This window comes from Pleurodeles waltl, chromosome 5 (assembly GCF_031143425.1).
Source record: "Pleurodeles waltl isolate 20211129_DDA chromosome 5, aPleWal1.hap1.20221129, whole genome shotgun sequence".
NCBI classification, from domain to species: domain Eukaryota; kingdom Metazoa; phylum Chordata; class Amphibia; order Caudata; family Salamandridae; genus Pleurodeles; species Pleurodeles waltl.
The window spans coordinates 362,573,333-362,590,601 of NC_090444.1; the positions used below are offsets into that span (position 1 = coordinate 362,573,333).

Consider the following 17,269-nt stretch of genomic DNA (forward strand, 5'->3'; position numbering starts at 1 on the left):
TGGGTATAGCCGATATCACTTTCTCTATGCAGATGGACGATCCAGCCAGTTGCTTGTGCTGTTGTGAGCCATGGCGTCTGTGAACTGTGAAGGTAGCTATCTAAATTATCTGCAGGGAGGGACTGGGGCGAGTGTAAGTCCTCATAAAAGTCTCGAAATTGGGAGACAATGAGATTGTCGCTCTCAACCTCTGAGCCATCACCGTTCACCAGTGACTCAACTCTCGTGGCCTGTCGTTGTGCACATAACCTGTTAGCCAGAAGGCACCCATATCTCTTTCCCCCACGTAAAAGGAATGCTTAAGGCTTATTCCTGGGAATAATTTTACTCCGGTTATCGTGTCTGCTTTTCAGATTTTCTGTTCCTCATCCCATCTAGCTTCTGCCAAGGTCTTTCCTGCTTTCCTCTTTCTCCTCTCAAATTTTTGAGCCTGTTTCTGCCTCGCAACTAATTCCCAAGTGCTTCAAATTGTGCAGGTCTAAGAAGGGGTTTTGATTCATACAACATTCTCCTCAGATTCTCCAATACCATTAGATTAGAAGTTTCGTAACTGGGAAAAGCTAAGTTACCTTCCTTCTCAGTGACTTTGCACCACTGTTTTACCCATAAACATGCTGAAACTCCTCTCTCCCCCATCACCTCGAATGCTGGTATACCCTCAGGTAGAGTAGGTTCACCCTCGCTAACTGAAATAAAAACATCTCTTCTTAACGCACTTCTTAAAGCTTTGAAAACATTTCATTTTTACACTATTTAATTCACAAACACAAATTCTACGGATCCAGGAAGTACTTTTCAATCCCACAATCCTTTTTGCAAGCTGTCTTCAGCCTATAGCAGCGCAGTCTTGTCAACCAATCCGTTCGCAGCTCTTCTCACTAATCAACCAATCCCAGGGCGGACCAAATGACATCACACTCACTTAATTCTGCAGCTGTAACTCACTTCTTAGCTGTCTCATACACCACTCACGCATACACCCTAAATGAAAATATTGCGAACGCAAAAACAAATCTGTCTTCTCACTATGGGTAGGACTCAAATGCTTGGAAAGCTGTACAGCTACACTTCTGACTATGGCTTTCACACATACGCAAGTATGATTTGACTGGCAAATCTGACTCCAGTTGATACAGATCCTCCCTGTACGCTCAGGATTCACCTCATACAAACCAACATGTCACACACATTTAAGAAATCTATTGGTATTGTTAACAGCTTACTGCAGATAATAAATTAACGATGTGTCTCCACATACTTGTGGGGTACTCCGGAGTCTTAGGCCACGCAGGACCCGTAAACAACAATAACCACATGGATAATTTGGAGCGTAAAGTGCAACATTCACTTTGAGTATGACAACTCCCCAAACATCTCACGCATCACACTTCACTGCAATTTAGCAAAAGCATTGCAAGTGCAAACCCTATTCAAAACACATATCGTACTCCTGTATCACAATGCTGGAATTTCATCCACTCCTGCACTTCACCATGAACATCTCACGATGTGGGAAAAATCTGATTCCCCTCCTCCTTAGACAAAATCGTTACTCTGCTACCAAAACTGCTGTAGTGCACAGGTCTTCCTTCCACTTCGGATTCAGAAACCCCATGTGGGTGAGACACCGCAATGCCCCGAGTCATCCCACCGATGGGATATTTGGACTCAGTGAAGAGAGGGTAATCTGATGTATTCAACACAAGTCAATAACATGAGAAATCTACACAATTTAAATACCATGACCAATTTGGCCACGGAAACAAGAGTCCAAACTGAATTAAGTTTCAAAGCTTTATTGCAGCCACAGTTCCAATGTAATGTAAATAATATGCAAAACTAAGTACCATAGGCTGACCAAAACATCTAAAGAGATTAATCCTACTAAACCTCAATACGATTAAACACTCCAGGAGAATAACACAAATTAACAGAACTATAATATGCACATTTAATACAGATTTCAAAGCAAATGATGGCGACATCAGTAAATCATCAACATTCAATTAGTAACAATCATATTTTGGGGCTGGCCTACCCTTACCCCTATTACAAATTTGGACATGCATGTGTGGGGGTGGGATAACACATGCAGGGGAAAAACAAAAGAAGAGACCAAAATAATTTGGAAAATCATCTAACCTAAGGTAAATCACTATAAAATACACTAGTGTAAATCATCTAAGCTGAAAAGGAAACAAGACGAACCACATTGCAGATTATATACCTCCTCTCATGGGACAGAAGACCGGAGGATTCGTTGATCCAGAGCACTTACAGCTTCTCAGCATCAGTAGACAGCAGGATCAGGAACAGTGCAGAACATGAGCTGCACAAAAGGCAGGACAGCAGTTCAAAATTTGTTGGGCATAATAGTACTGAACAGCATAGATAAATGGGGCATATAGGACTAAAGGGCAACTCAAAGCATGAAAGGCTAGAAATAGTAGAAGACTTGAAAAGGTATAAAAGGTGGCAGCACAAAAACCCAAGCAAGAACTCCCCTAAGTTTTAAAAGTCTTTCCCTAACTAGAAATGTTCATAGAGTTCAGATTGGTTCTCATAGTGCACCCATTTCGTGCAAATAGATCAGTATCCAATGAGAATTATAGACACCCATCAGAGTTGCAACTATTCTGGATTTTCTCTGGGAAGGTGTGAAGTCATCTTGGTGAATTCATAGAGTTCAGTTGAAAAATGACAATTTGTATAACATTTGAAATGATGTGATTTCTTCCCATGAAACACAGGATGATTCCACAGTTCTCATGTGAATTCAATAATACTTGTTGTCCTTCTGATAGCTACAACAAATATTGCTACATTACGAGGTCAACAGAACCACAATTGCTATCTCTTAATACAATAAAACATTCTTCAACACATAAGCAAACGTAGGAAGTAATTCAGGTCAAAGGAATCATGATGAATTAGCACTTCTCACTATTGCATCAAAAATGACTCGTCAGGCTTAGTCTAGCTAAGTAAGCCTAAATACATAGTTCTCGTTGCTAAACGCTTATGCTATTGCATATCTTTAATTAACATATGCAAACAAAATGTATTTATTTGCAGACATCATTAATGCATAACGCTAGAAATAATTGAAACATATTTATTTCTCTGCACACAACTCTAAATTCATAACATCCATATACATCAGTATAAGTATAGTTAATTCATGTTCATTCAATACCCATGTTATACTGTATCTCTAAAAAATAATACTTTTAACATTAATTTACGTCAGTAGTTCACTAAAATATAAATGCACAACATCTGCCATGGCAAAACCCGATGTCCCAATAAATAGAGGGCACAATGTCCATCATAATTCAAACATGCATATTTTTACATCTCATGTTAATTTCTCTGTTAGGCTTTTAAACGAATATTTATAACTAGACATATGCTAACTTCTATGCTACTAATGTATTAGTGAAATCTGATCTCTATCAGGGCTGGTGACCATTGTTGTGGAGATTGTCTTTTCTGTGGCGAGATGTGACAGCTGAAGGGACATAGCAGATAATACTTTAGGGAAGGGGGCAGTGGAATAAAATTCCTTTTCACCCTTTGCCTTTCTGCCTTTGATGTTGACATGGCAATCGCTATGTAACGCCTGGTAGCTGGAAATGCATCTCTCTACCTGGTGAAAGTAGTGTGATCGGTTTGCCTGTGAGATGCCCAGTGTGACCCCAGTAACCCTTTGGAAAAATCAAGTGGCATCGTAAGTGGAGTGTAGCGCGTACTTTGTCATTAAGTGGTGGCTTGGAGCTGCAGATAAGTTAAGCTCCTGCTTCAAGTCTACAATCATGTCAAGGGTCACATCTGGAGAGAGCGATATCTGGAAATTACTACTTCCCTAGACATCCCAAAGATGACCCTCTACCTATATATACTATCTGTGCTTGTGTTTAAAAAAAATAAAATATATATATATATATATATATATATACACACACACACACACAAAATAAGTTTCATTAATACAGAATGTTTTTTTCCAATTTCCTTATGTGCTGTTAGTGTGATTCCCTGTCTCTGGTCTTTTGATTTTTGGGAAAATGTCTTGCAGTACCCGTGAGTGTCCATATATACTGTATGATTTTGGCTGGAGTAGATTTGAGCCTGTCAATGGAACCATTGGAGTGTGTGTGGGAGCAGCTTTAGTAAATAGCTAATGGCTTACTACTTCGTAGTTTTGTTTTTGTAATTCAATGTCACTTCTCTGCTCTTCACATTTTGTAGTAGCTTTTCCCACTATTTCTACCACTATGCCTTGATCCTCCCACACCATACCACTGTGTGCCGAGTTCCCTGTTCTCGTGATGAGAACTCCACCCATAAGACCCAAGGGAGGTGTAGATAGAGAGCTCAACACAGACAGTACTGATTTGCTTTTATGAGTGATTCAGTGATATGGTGCAGGACATATTTTTTTATCATTCGGTTTTGATCTTAAGCATAAGAGAAAAAGGAGAAGGAAGAGAAACATGAGAGCAGTAACAAATTAAGAAAGCAGGAATGAAAAAGAATCCCCATGAATTAGATGAAGAGACTAGAAGTGTAGGTTCGTTGAAAAAATATGTATGAGCTGGAATTAGGTATTCTTGGTGTTCGGCAAACCAGCCATTCTTTGTGTCGAGTTCACCTGAAAAACTGTGGCCCCCTGCACGGTTTTCTTTTTTACCGTTTAAGCACTGGGTCCGCCGGGTAGAGCCTCAATTAAACTAGACGCTCATTGAACAGCTGAAGCTAATAGAGGTCTGGCGGCACAACACAGCGATACAAGGGAACATGTTTATTGATTTTGACTTTACTAATAAATCTGTAGAAATTGCAATTAAAAACATTTGTTTTAATTTCCATGTCATTATAAAAAAACTCACTGCTTATTTCTACATTTATTGTAGGTGCAGGCTATCACTCTGAATCAAAAGCTAAGGAATATAAACATGTTTGCAAAAGAGCATGTAAAAAGGTATGGTGGTTTGTCATAAAATACAAGTTTCTCATGGAAATAAAATTGCAATATATTGTAATGAACCTAAATAATTGGCTTCGGAATGTTTTTCTTTGCAGCTGTGATTTAGGTATCTTGCATTGACGCCTGCTACAAGCCATTACCTTCTTACTCAACCAGGAGGTGTGCTACTTTGTGGGTAAAAAGAGGATTAGCTCCGAAGCCATGCAGTGTAGATATACCTTCTTAAGTGGAGTGGACATTTTATGTTTTTTGAAAGAATGTACTTAAGTTTATGGCGCTTGGTAAAAGGAATGAATGAGTCATTACGCAACAGTCAGAAGGACAAGGTGTTTATTGCTTTTGTTTAGCTTTGTTTTCTGACTCACTTTTCTCAGTATGTATCGGTCACAGTCCAGTGCCTCTGCTCTTGAATTTGGTATTGTCTCAGAATCCTCTTAGCCTATTATAGCATGCTGATATTCATGAGCGTGCCCTCTTGAGGTCTTCTGAGGGGTCCTCCTGTGAAGAAACAAGGAAGAGCATGAGGGACTCTTTCTATTCCTCTGTCATTCTTACTACTCATTCGCCACCTTCTGTTGTTCCTGCTAGCTTATGTTTTTCCTCTGCCTTTTCATGTCTACTTGAGAATATGGTTTTGTTTTCCCTGGTCCATCCCTTTCTATTCTCCATAACTTGGATTGCCTTTGAGTAGGATTACCGTACTTTGACTCCACTCCTTATGTGATAACCAAGCCCCTAATGTACCAAGCAATTTTACAGTCACAAAAAGTAAAATTTAAGCCTTTACGACCGCAAAAGAACTTTTTTAAAGGTACAAAACCCAAATTTCGATTCATTAACATGTTACCGAATCGCAGTTTCGGGTTTTAGAATAAAGAATCGGTATTTGAAAGGGACGTGTAAGGGGCACCGCTTCTATATACGGATTCTTTAGCTTATGTATTAATTATGTATTAATGTTTTGCAACCAAATTCGGGTTGCAAAACATTAATATTTTACTGTCAAATCAGAATTGGCGGTAAATGTCAACCTTAACGTTTTTAGAAGCAGGTAGTGGGCCCTAGGCCACACTGCCTGCTCCTAAAAACGTTTATAGAAGTATTCATTTTAATTTTTAAATGCATCCCGTTTTCTTATTAGGAAGAACATACTTTACTTTAGCGTTTCAATCAAAATAATATTTTAACCAGAGGATCATACGTGTTTAACATGTTGTATTTTATGACCTTTGACTGTGGAAGAATAAAGGTACATTATGTTTTGAACTCAATGGTTTCAAATGTTTGATTTCGATTGCGTGCAAATTAGCCCGATTTTTTAAATTTATTTGTAAGCTTATTTGGCTAAACTTTTTTTTGGCCGACAGATGAAAAACTTCAGCACTCAGTTATTTGCCCTTTCATTTTATTGCTGTGAAGATCAAAACAAGTACACTGTACAGTACACTTTGAACTTCAAGACTTCCAGTGCAAGATCAAAGATCCCCTCAGCCCTATCATGCCAGAAATCAATCCTGCTGCCATTTCTTTAATAAGCAACAGTGGAAAGTGATCTTTAAGAAGAGTCTTGGGCAAAGTTATTTAAAGCAACCCCTTTTTAGGAAAAGAGTGTATGACAGCATGCAGAATGCTGGCAGACACGTTTGTGTGACTGAAGCAGAACTGCAAAGTGAAATCTCAATCTAAATAGCACAATTTAGTAATCCAGTAGAAGACTCGATTTTGTTGAAACAAGCTGATCATTGCCAATGAATGCTGTAGTGTTACGTATAGATGGTTTCCAGGCCATTTCGAAGGCCATCATTTTAGAGTTGAGCCTGCGAGTGCATGCGCTAGTGCATGTGTCTCGCTTGTGAGACTCTGTTGTGTATTGTAAAGGGCTTGGAACCCCCTGTTGCTTACCATTTGTTGGCTTGGCTGAAACTCTTCTTTGCAGCCTTGTAATTCGTCACTGTAAGCCAAGTATCATTTACGTTCCTATGTGTGGAGCAGGGACCTGGCACTGATTTATTCAACTTAATCAGTGCCCGTCCTTTGCTCCAGACGTGATTGAGGTACTATTTTGTTCTTTTTACCTTCTAGTGCCCTGCAAACAGAAGGCATGTGACTGGCAAAAATGTGCCCAGCAGGACAAACAAAATTGCAAAGTTTTATTTTTTATGCCTAGCTTTCTTTTATTTTGCCAAGTCGTCTCTTCTCACTTTGCACTCTTGTTTTAGCTCATGGGCGCTGATTATCTTGTTGGAATTATTACAAAGATACATTATTCCTTTATTATGTGTAATTTCTGAAATTATGCTTTGACACATTGTGCTGTACACTCTAATCTACCCACAACAATCTACACCAATCCACCACACCTCACCCCACACTTATCTACCCAGCCCACTCCAATTTAGACCACTCACCGCAATCTAATCAACTCCAAACCCACCCCATTCCAATCCTCCCAAACCACCCAGTCCAATCTTCCCCACTCCAATTTGCCCCACTGCAATCCAAAACAATCTGCCCCACTGCAATCCAAAAAAATCTGACCCACTCCAATCCAAAAATATCTGCTCCTCTCCAATCCAAAACAGTATGCCCCACTCTAATCCAAAACTATATGCCCAACTCTAATCTGCCCTGCTCTAATCCAAAACAATCTGCACCACTCCAATCCAAAACAGTCTGCCCCACTCCAGTCTGCCTCAAATCAAATCAATCTCCCCCCTCAATCTCCTGCACTCCAATCGAAAATAATCTGCCCCACTGCAATCCAAAACGGTGTGCCCCACCCAAATCCAAAACAATATTCCCCACTCCAATCCACCTCACTTCAATCTGCCCCACTTTATTCCAAAACAATCTGCCCCACTCCAATCAAAAGCAATCTGTCCCACTCCAATCTGCCCAACTCCAATCTCCCCACTCTAACAATCTGTCCCACTCCAATCCGCCTCACTCCAGTCCAGAACAATCTGTCCTACTCCAATCCACCCGACTCCAGTCTGTCCCACTCCAATCCAAAACAGTATGCCCCACTGCAGTCCAATCCACCTTACCTCATCCCACTCCAATCCACCCCACTCAGTTACCCCACTCCAATACACCCTACCTCACTTCCATCCAATCCACCCAACTTCTATCCACCCCACTCCAGTCCAATAAACCCCACTCCAGTCCAATCCACCCTAATACAATCTGCCACACTCCAACCTGCCACACACCAATCCAAAACGATCTGCCTCGATCCAGGTTGCCCCACTCCAATCCACAACAATCCGTCCCACTCCATTCCACCCCATTCCAGTCTGCCCCACTCCAATCTAAACAGTCTGCTCCACACTAATCCAAATCAATCTGCCCCACTCTAATCTAAAGCAATCTGTCCCAACCCAATCCAAAACAATCTGCCCCACTTCAATTCAAAACAACCTGCTCCACTCCAGTTGGCCCCACTCCAGTCCAAAAGGATCTGCCCCGCTCCAGGGTGCCCCACTCCAATCCAAAACAATCTATCCCACTCCTATCCGCCCCACTCCAGTCTGCCCCACTCCAATCTAAACAGTCCGCTCCACTCTAATCCAAAACAATCTGCCCCACTCCAATCCAAAGCAATTCGGCGAACCCTAATTCAAAACAATCTGCCTCACTTCAATTCCAAACCAACTGCCCCACTCCAGTCTGCCCCACTACAGTGTGCCACACTTTAATCCAAAACAATCGGACCCACTCGAGCCTGCCCCAGTCTAATCCCAAACAATCCACTCCAGTCTAAAACAATTTGCCTCACTCCAGTTCATCCCACTCCAATCCAGTTCAATCTAATACACTCCACCCCCTCCCAGTTCAGTCCACCCCACTCCAATCCACCCAACTTCACTCCATTCCAATCCACCCCACTCCAATCCAGTGAATCCAATTCACCCAACTCCAGTCCAGTCCAATCCACCCCTCTCAGTCCAGTCTAATCCACCTCACTCCAATCCACCCCACCCATCACTCCTATCCACACCACCCACCCCAGTCTATTCTCATCTACCCCTCTCGAATCTACCCCAATCCAATACACATCAGCCCATTTCAATTCACCACACTCCAATCCACCCACTCCACTCAATACACACCACTCTTCCCCAATCCAATCCAGTCCACTCCATTCTACTCCAGTCCAATCCACCCCCACTACCTCAATCCACTCCAACCTATTCCACCCATTCCACTCCACTTTGCCACTTAACCACTGAACTCTACTCCCCTCTACTCAACTCTGACACTTTACTCCCCACTCCACTCTAGGACATGCTAAAAAATCCACTCTACGACAATCTGCTCCCCAACTTCACTCTGACACTCCATGCCACTAACTTATACCCATGCTGAACAAGAGACACACTGGTGTACAACATGGCAAAACACATTGCCAAAGCAATTAGCTTTTGTATGAGCGAGACCTATTGGCTTTGCCAATGCTTGTTTATTAATTTGTGCTTTTTGTTCACATGCATAGGCATGTTTGCTGTTGTCTCTGTTTCTAGCAGTTATATTTTTCTTCGATTTCTCAAAAAAGATGTCATTTTCTTCTCAGAACGTAGGAGGTAAAAACAGAGGCCCTCATTACGAGTGCGGCAAGAACACCGCTGGCCCTATTAGGAGTTCAGCGTTTCCACTTTCCGGCCCTGCGGTGAACAGGGTCTTAACATTAACGCCAGCTCGTAATCGAGCTGGCGCCAATGTGGTGGTGCGGCGGGTGCATTAGTACCCGTCGCGGTTTCTACTGCCAGTAACTCAGGCAGTAAAAATCTCAATGGGGCTGTCCATGGGGGGCCCCTTCACTGCCCATGCCCAAGCCCACATCACCTAAAGTTAGAGGGGTGCACAGTGAGATGACCAACGTAGTTGTTTTTTTCTTTAAATTTCCATCCCCAAGCGCCTGTTACATTTGACTATAAATCTTCATTCTCTTAGTTAGTTTCCCTACATTTCCCTTTCTTCACCTCCCATCTCCTTCTTACACATGCAAACTCCCATGGCCTCTCGCCTGCAGTTCAGCATCTGAACAGATGATTCAGATGAAGGGAGGTTGGGAATTTGTGTTCACTGTCCAGTCGGTGCCGAGGTAATCAACCACCTGACCTGTAATCACAAAGGGTGCTTACTAAGCTCTTCAACACCAGGAAAGTGGAAAGCTAGGGGGCAGAAGGTCAGTAGCAGTGCAGACTTTCCATAACTCTCATTGCCAGACAGTAAAATTGCCCCTTTTCTTCCCTAGGGTCGCTCCAAAACATGCTTTGCTAAGGGTCTTCTGATAAAGTTAGTGGCTACAGCTAGAATACAGTAATTGATATTTTACTCATAAATTACCCATATTTGTAAATCACATAGTTACCTTCAGTAGTGTGTCCTGAAACTTTGCACACATAATGGGTGCAACGCACAACATTGTCAGACAGCAGATCAAGCTTTTCTTATTCCAGGTGAAAGCATAACACAGATGCAGCATGTTAAGTTGTATTTTAGTGATGACTGTTATATACGGTGCTTTGAAAAGGCAGAAGCCTACAGGGATATTCACTGGGAGGTGGATTAGTAGGGGCACCAAATTTGATTTTGACCAGCCCTAGGTAAATATCCCAAATGACTTTGTAACATTTAGGGTTAAACGACATAAAACAGGAGAAAAACTCTCAGAATCTACTTTCCCGGGTCACACTATTGAACAGTCCAGTCTTGCAGGGTTTGTAGTTTGTTCTGTCAGAAAGTGTCTATTTTCATATAGTAGCCACTTGTCCTTTATCTTGGGAGCATGTACCTGTGTTTGTGTGTTTTGACCATTGTGAGATGTTCTTCAAGGACTTCAAAGAATTGCTCAAAGTAGACTTTTACGAGTGGACCTTCAAAATGTCTGCTATTTCCCCACCCCAAATTACCATTACCATGGGTCCTGTCAGTTACTTGGGCAAATACACACACATTTACAAAACACAACTACATTGGACAATTCAAAATACACACACCTGATACACATACACACACCACAACCACACACCTAATCCAATATAAAGCACACACCCACATCACCCACAAACCCTTACGACCAGAATTGCTAAAGAAGGCCAGAGAGAGACACCACCATCAACAAACTAGCATCCACAGACACACACCATCAATGACACAACATCCATGCACCTCACACAACACACACAAACACATCCCCTCACACATCACAACACACACCACCTCACACAAAACCCACACCACCCCATGGCACCGCAAAGACACCCCAGGTTTTCTGAGGAGGAGCTCAGGGTCATGGTGGAGGAAATCATCCGGGTAGAGCCACAGCTATTTGGATCACAGGTGCAGCACACCTCCATAGCTAGGAAGATGGCGCTATGGCGCAGAATCGTGGACAGGGTCAACGCAGTGGGACAGCACCCCAGAACACGGGATGACATCAGGAAGAGGTGGAATGACCTACGGGGGAAGGTGTGTTCCTTGGTCTCAAGACACCAGATTGCAGTTCAGAGGACTGGCGGCGGACCCCCACCTCCTCCCCCACAACTAACAACATGGGAGGAGCAGGTCTTGGCCATACTGCATTCTGAGGGCCTCGCTGGAGTAGCAGGAGGAATGGACTCTGGTAAGTCAAATCTTTACTACCATATCCTGCACCCGCATGCTATCACATACCCTCCCCCTCACCCCCATCACTCCAACACCTCTCATATGTCCCACTATCACAAACCACCCATCCCAACACCAAGCCCTGCATGTAACAACAAAGCATGGACACCCATCACCAAAGCATGTCCACTACAGATACCCACACAGACCCCAAAACAATTATCACACAATGTCCTACACAAGAATGTAAGCACTGGGGTACAGGGTCACCCAACCATTGCACACAATGGCACACACAGATGCAATAATCATGCCTTTACACCCGTGCAGGACCCCTACCCAACGTCACCGGACAGGAGGTTGCAGACATGTCCACCCCCCTCCCCACAGAAGAGGCCCACAGTGATGACAGCAGCTCTGTCCAGCTGGATCAAGATGACCAGCCTGGCCCATCTGGGACCTCAGGACAGTCTGTTCCCCACACACTGGCACATGCCACCACAGAGCCTCCCCCCCCCTCAGGAAACACCAGCACAGCACCCACCCAGCGGGCCCATCCCTCTATCCCCTGTCCACCACTACAGGGAACCCAGGCAAACCCACCAACCCAAGAATAGCAGGGACCTGGGGGCAGTGGCAGGGGGCACACGGTTCAGGGGACAGAGGAACAGGAAAACCGGGGAACTGGGAGGACTGCTGTGCGACAGGGGGAGGACAGGCCCAGGGAACCCACTCTCCACGAGGCCCTCTTCGTCATCACGGGAGCGAACCATCATTCCCAGGAGACGATTGCAACGGTACTGGCCAAGTTTCAGGAGACCCAGCGGCTGCAGGAGGAACAGTATTTGGGGATCAGGGAGGAACTCAAGTCCATCAACACCACCCTGGTCACCATTGTAGGGGTTCTGAAGGACCTTGTGAACACCAGGAGTGACACTGTGGCACAACAAGAGGCCCCTGACACTAGACTGGACGATGAACTGCCCACCACCTCCGCCGGCGCTAGTGGACAGGAGTCACCGCCACAGGACCATAACACCAGCACCCCACCCCCTGCAGATGGAGAACCACCCCGCAAACGGTCCCTGAGATCCAGGACAAAGACCGAGAACAATACCAAGACCCCCGCTAAGAAATGAGACCACCCTGAATGTCATCCTTCTGTCCCACTTCGTCACCCTGTCCATCCTTAAACTGCCATAGCTCCACTTCCTATGCCCCTTTGGACAATGCACCTGTGAGACAAATAACTGGACTATGCCATGGGCATTCCTCCACCATCACCCCTGACCATTTTACAACCCCTCCACTATTTTGCACTTATATAAAAACACCCTTGAATCACATAACAATCTGGATTCAGTCTGTGCTTTCACAAATGTGTATTTGCAATAACTGAGGAAAATAGCAATGTCCATTGTATTGTCAACATACCTATGTCACACAGCTCTAGTCCATGAGGTAACATAGCAGAGGTCACACAGTGGGACCCACATCTGTGAAATGGAAAGGCAAAGTGATAGGTCAGGGTCCATACACTGGGTGAAAGTGACAGGCATATGATAGGTCTAACAATTGTATGAGATGTAGGAGGCAGTGATGACTTCTTACCTGTGTCTCACTGGAAGTATGGCTGGATCACGTTGTTTCTGTTGTCGATATCCTCTTCTTCTGCATCCTCTTCTTCACTGTCCACAGGCTCCACAGCTGCCATAAGACCTCCTTCTGGACCATCCTTCTGCAGAAAAGGCACAGGTCGTCGCAAAGCCAAATTGTGCAGCATACAGCAGGCCACGATGATCTGGCACACCTTGTTTGGTGAGTAGTAGCGAGAACCACCTGTCATATGGAGGCACTGGAACCTGGCCTTCAGGATGCCGAAGGTTCTTTCTATAATCCTCCTAGTTCACCCATGTGCCTCATTGTAGCTTTCCTCTGCCCTTGTCCTGGGATTTTTCACTGGGGTCAGTAGCCATGACAGGTTGGGGTACCCAGAGTCACCTGCAAATGTCGAGGGACAACTGTTAGACACACACTAACCCTTAGGGACAACCCCAGACCCAGACAAATATTCACAGGGTATAGGGTCCTTGTCCTCACCTATTAGCCACACGCGGTGCCTCTGGAGTTGCCCCATCACATAAGGGATGCTGCTATTCCTCAGAATGTAAGCGTCATGCACTGAGCCAGGAAACTTGGCGTTCACATGGGAGATGTACTGGTCGTCCATACACACCATCTGCACATCCATTGAATGGTAGCTCTTCCGGTTTCTGTACACCTGTTCACTCCTGCGGGGGGGTACCAATGCCACATGTGTCCCATCAATGGCACCTATGATGTTGAGGACATGTCCCGGGGCATAGAAGTCACCTTTCACTGTGGGCAAATCCTCCACCTGAGGGAAAACGATGTAGCTGCGCATGTGTTTAGGCATGGCAGACAAAACTCTGGACAACACGTTGGAGAACATAGGCTGGGACATCCCTGATGCTATGGCCACTGTATTTTGAAAAGACCCACTTGCCAGGAAATGGAGTACTGACAGCACCTGCACTAGAGGGGGTATTCCTGTGGGGTGGCGGATAGCTGACATCGGGTCTGGCTCCAACTGGGCACACAGTTCCTGGATTGTGGCACGATCAATTCTGTAGGTGACTATTACATGTCTCTCTTCCATTGTCGAAAGGTCCACCAGGGGTCTGTACATCGGAGGGTGCCGCCATCTCCTCACCTGCCCCAGCGGATGTGCCCTATGGACGAGAACAGCGAGCACAGAGTCAGCCAACACTGAGGTAGTAAAAAAAGAATTAATTGCACACATTTGTCAATCCACTATGTGCCTGTCTGTGTGTGTATGCAAGGCCTAGATATGTGTGACGCATTTAAAAATAATGCCATGTGGCCCCCTGAAATAGCGGCTGCCTGACCTGTAATGTGGGACAAGGGGATATGAGGTAACTGTGCTGGCGTTGTACACAGTCGCGGTAGGCGGTCGAAGACCGCAGCGCAATCCTGCATTGGTTAACATTGGGCCCTATGGGTCCCAGGAGCCAATGACGATGTACGCCGGCGGTGATGGTACGCACCGCCGCGGACATGACTGCTATTTTCTGTCTGTTCGCTCACTTGATACCTGACCTTCGACAGGAGAGGACCTACACTGCGAGTGCTGCTGTGACCTCAGTCTGGAAGCGACGATGGCTCAAGTGTCTGGGGAAAGGGCCCCTGCCTTCACATCGGAGGAGTTGGAGAAACTTGTGGATGGGGTGCTCCCCCAGTACACGCTACTCTACGGTCCTCCAGACAAACAGGTGAGTACACTGTGAGCCTGCTGTATGGGCAATGCCTGTTTGGAGTGGTGTGGATGGAAGATACGGGGCGATGAGGCCTGCATGAGCGGATGGTGAGTGTATGTGCATCAGGGCAAGGGTGAGAACGTAGGACAATGACTGTGACGGTCCGGACGGTTAAAGTTTTTCATTTTCCCCTGTACTATTCCTCTAGGTCAGCGCCCACCAGAAGAAGGATATTTGGCTTGCCATCGCCAAGGACGTCTGGACCCTGGGGGTGCACCACAGACGGAGCACCCACTGCTGGAAAAGATGGGAGGACATTCGCCACTGGAGCAAGAAGACGGCGGAGGCCCAGCTGGGGATGGCCTCCCAACGTGGGAGGGGTGCGCGTTGCACCATGACCCCCCCTGATGGGATCCTGGCGGTGGCGTATCCGGAGTTGGATGGGTGCTTGAGGGCATCACAGCAACCACAAGGGGGTGAGTACCGTCACATCGATCTGACTCTGCGCGCATTAGGAGGTGTCTGGTTGGGGGAGGTGGGCTGTGGGTTCCCCTAGGCTAGGGTGAGCTTTGTAGGCAAGGACCCTTTGTGAGGCAGGCTATGTGGCACCCCAACACCCACCAGTGGTAATAGCCATCTACACCTAGTCAGGCTCCTGTGACTTCCATGTGTGCAGCAATCGGGCATAGGCCATGTACCCCATGTCCCTGTGATTAATTAGGGAACTTTAAGTGCATGGCGTAGTGCAGGGGGCTGCTGTGTCTGTAGTGTCCGCCAACGGTAGTGGTATTGCATGCACTGAACATGTCTTTCTTCTTTCTCCCCCCCCCCCCTTTTGTGGTCTCCCTGTTCTTGTGTGCATTAGCATCATCAGGCGGAGGAGCAGTGCCACCGGAGCAGGAGGGAGCTGCATCCCACATGGCCCTGGAGGGCGAGGCAACGGAGTCTGAAGTCACCAGTGGGACGGAGGGTGAGGGGAGCTCCACGGCGGGGACAGGAGCAGAGACCTCAACACCGACTCCTCCTCTGATGGGAGCTCCCTTGCGGTGGCGGGCCCCTCTGTGCCCACCGCATCTACAGGAACATCCGCCGCCCCCCCCCACCCCCTACCAGCACCGCCCTCCCAGCAGCCCCTCAGCGTGTGTCCCGTGGCCGCTCACCCAGGAGGGTGGGCATCTCCTTCGCCCCAGGCACCTCAGGCTCTGCCCCAGTCAGCCCTGCTGCCCTCAGTGAGGAGGCCATTGACCTCCTGAGACACTTCACTGTTGGGCAGTCTACCATTCTGAATGCAATCCAGGGTGTAGAAAGGCAGTTGCAACAAACAAATGCATACCTGGAGGGCATTCATTCTGGCCAGGCAGCCCAACAGCGAGCATTTCAGGCTCTGGCCTCAGCACTGATGGCAGCCATTGTCCCTGTGTCCAGCCTCCCCCTCCAGCTTCTTCCACCCAGACCCAATCCCCAGTACCTCAGCCTATCCCAAGCACACCATCAGACCAGCATGCACACACCTCAACACACAAGGGTGGCTCTGGCAAACATAAGCACCACACATCCCACAGGCACTCACACAAGCATCATATCCATGCACACATACCAACATCCACTGCCTCCACTGTGTCCCCCTCCTCCACGTCTCCCTCCTCCCTCCCTGTCACGTCTCCACTCACACCTGCATGCACTACATCCTCAGCCACTACCTCCATCACCAGCACGCCCATCACCACACACCGCTCACGTGCACTCACCACCCCCACTACCATTCACACATCCCCTGTGTCCTCTACCAGTGTGTCTGTGAGCCCTCCTCTCAAAGTACACAAACGCAGTCACACACCCACCAAACAGCCATCCACCTCACAACAGCCTACAGCCCATGCACCTTCACCCAAAGTCACCAACAAACAGCTCCTACAACCACTATCTCTTCCTCCACTCCCAAACCCCCCCATCTACCCGTCCTAGTGTGTCTAATAAGCTTTTCCTATCAAATTTTGACCTCTTCCCTACACCTCCCCCCGTCCTTCCCCTAGGGCCTGTCTTTCCAGGTCCCAACTCAGCATCTCAGCCACCACATCACCGGGCACAGTGATGCCAGGAATAGCGGGATTTTGGAGAGCGCCAAGCAACAGGGCTGCCAGTGTCCCAAGGAGCGAGGGCAAGGACATTCCGCCACCTCCAAAACAGAAAAAGTTGCCCACATCCCAGAGGGAGAAGGCAAAAACACCTGCCACCAAGGGCTCAGGCAAGACAAAAGTTGAAAGTGGCAAGACAGCTGCGCCACCATCCAAGGTGGGGAAGGGTCTGAAAATGAAATGCAAGTCCACGTCATCGTCACCTGTACGGCGAACAAGACCGGCACCGCCGC

The 17,269-nt window shown here is 46.4% G+C and overlaps 1 protein-coding gene across 1 annotated transcript in view; it reads left to right on the top strand.

The window, feature by feature from the left end:
- Window positions 1-17,269, top strand: part of TASP1 (taspase 1) — a 628,686-nt gene that overhangs the window by 94,667 nt on the left and 516,750 nt on the right. Inside the window, exon 3 of the mRNA XM_069234107.1 lies at window positions 4,917-4,984. Coding sequence (XP_069090208.1) covers window positions 4,917-4,984 — 68 coding nt within the window. The remainder of the gene's footprint in view (window positions 1-4,916; window positions 4,985-17,269) is intronic.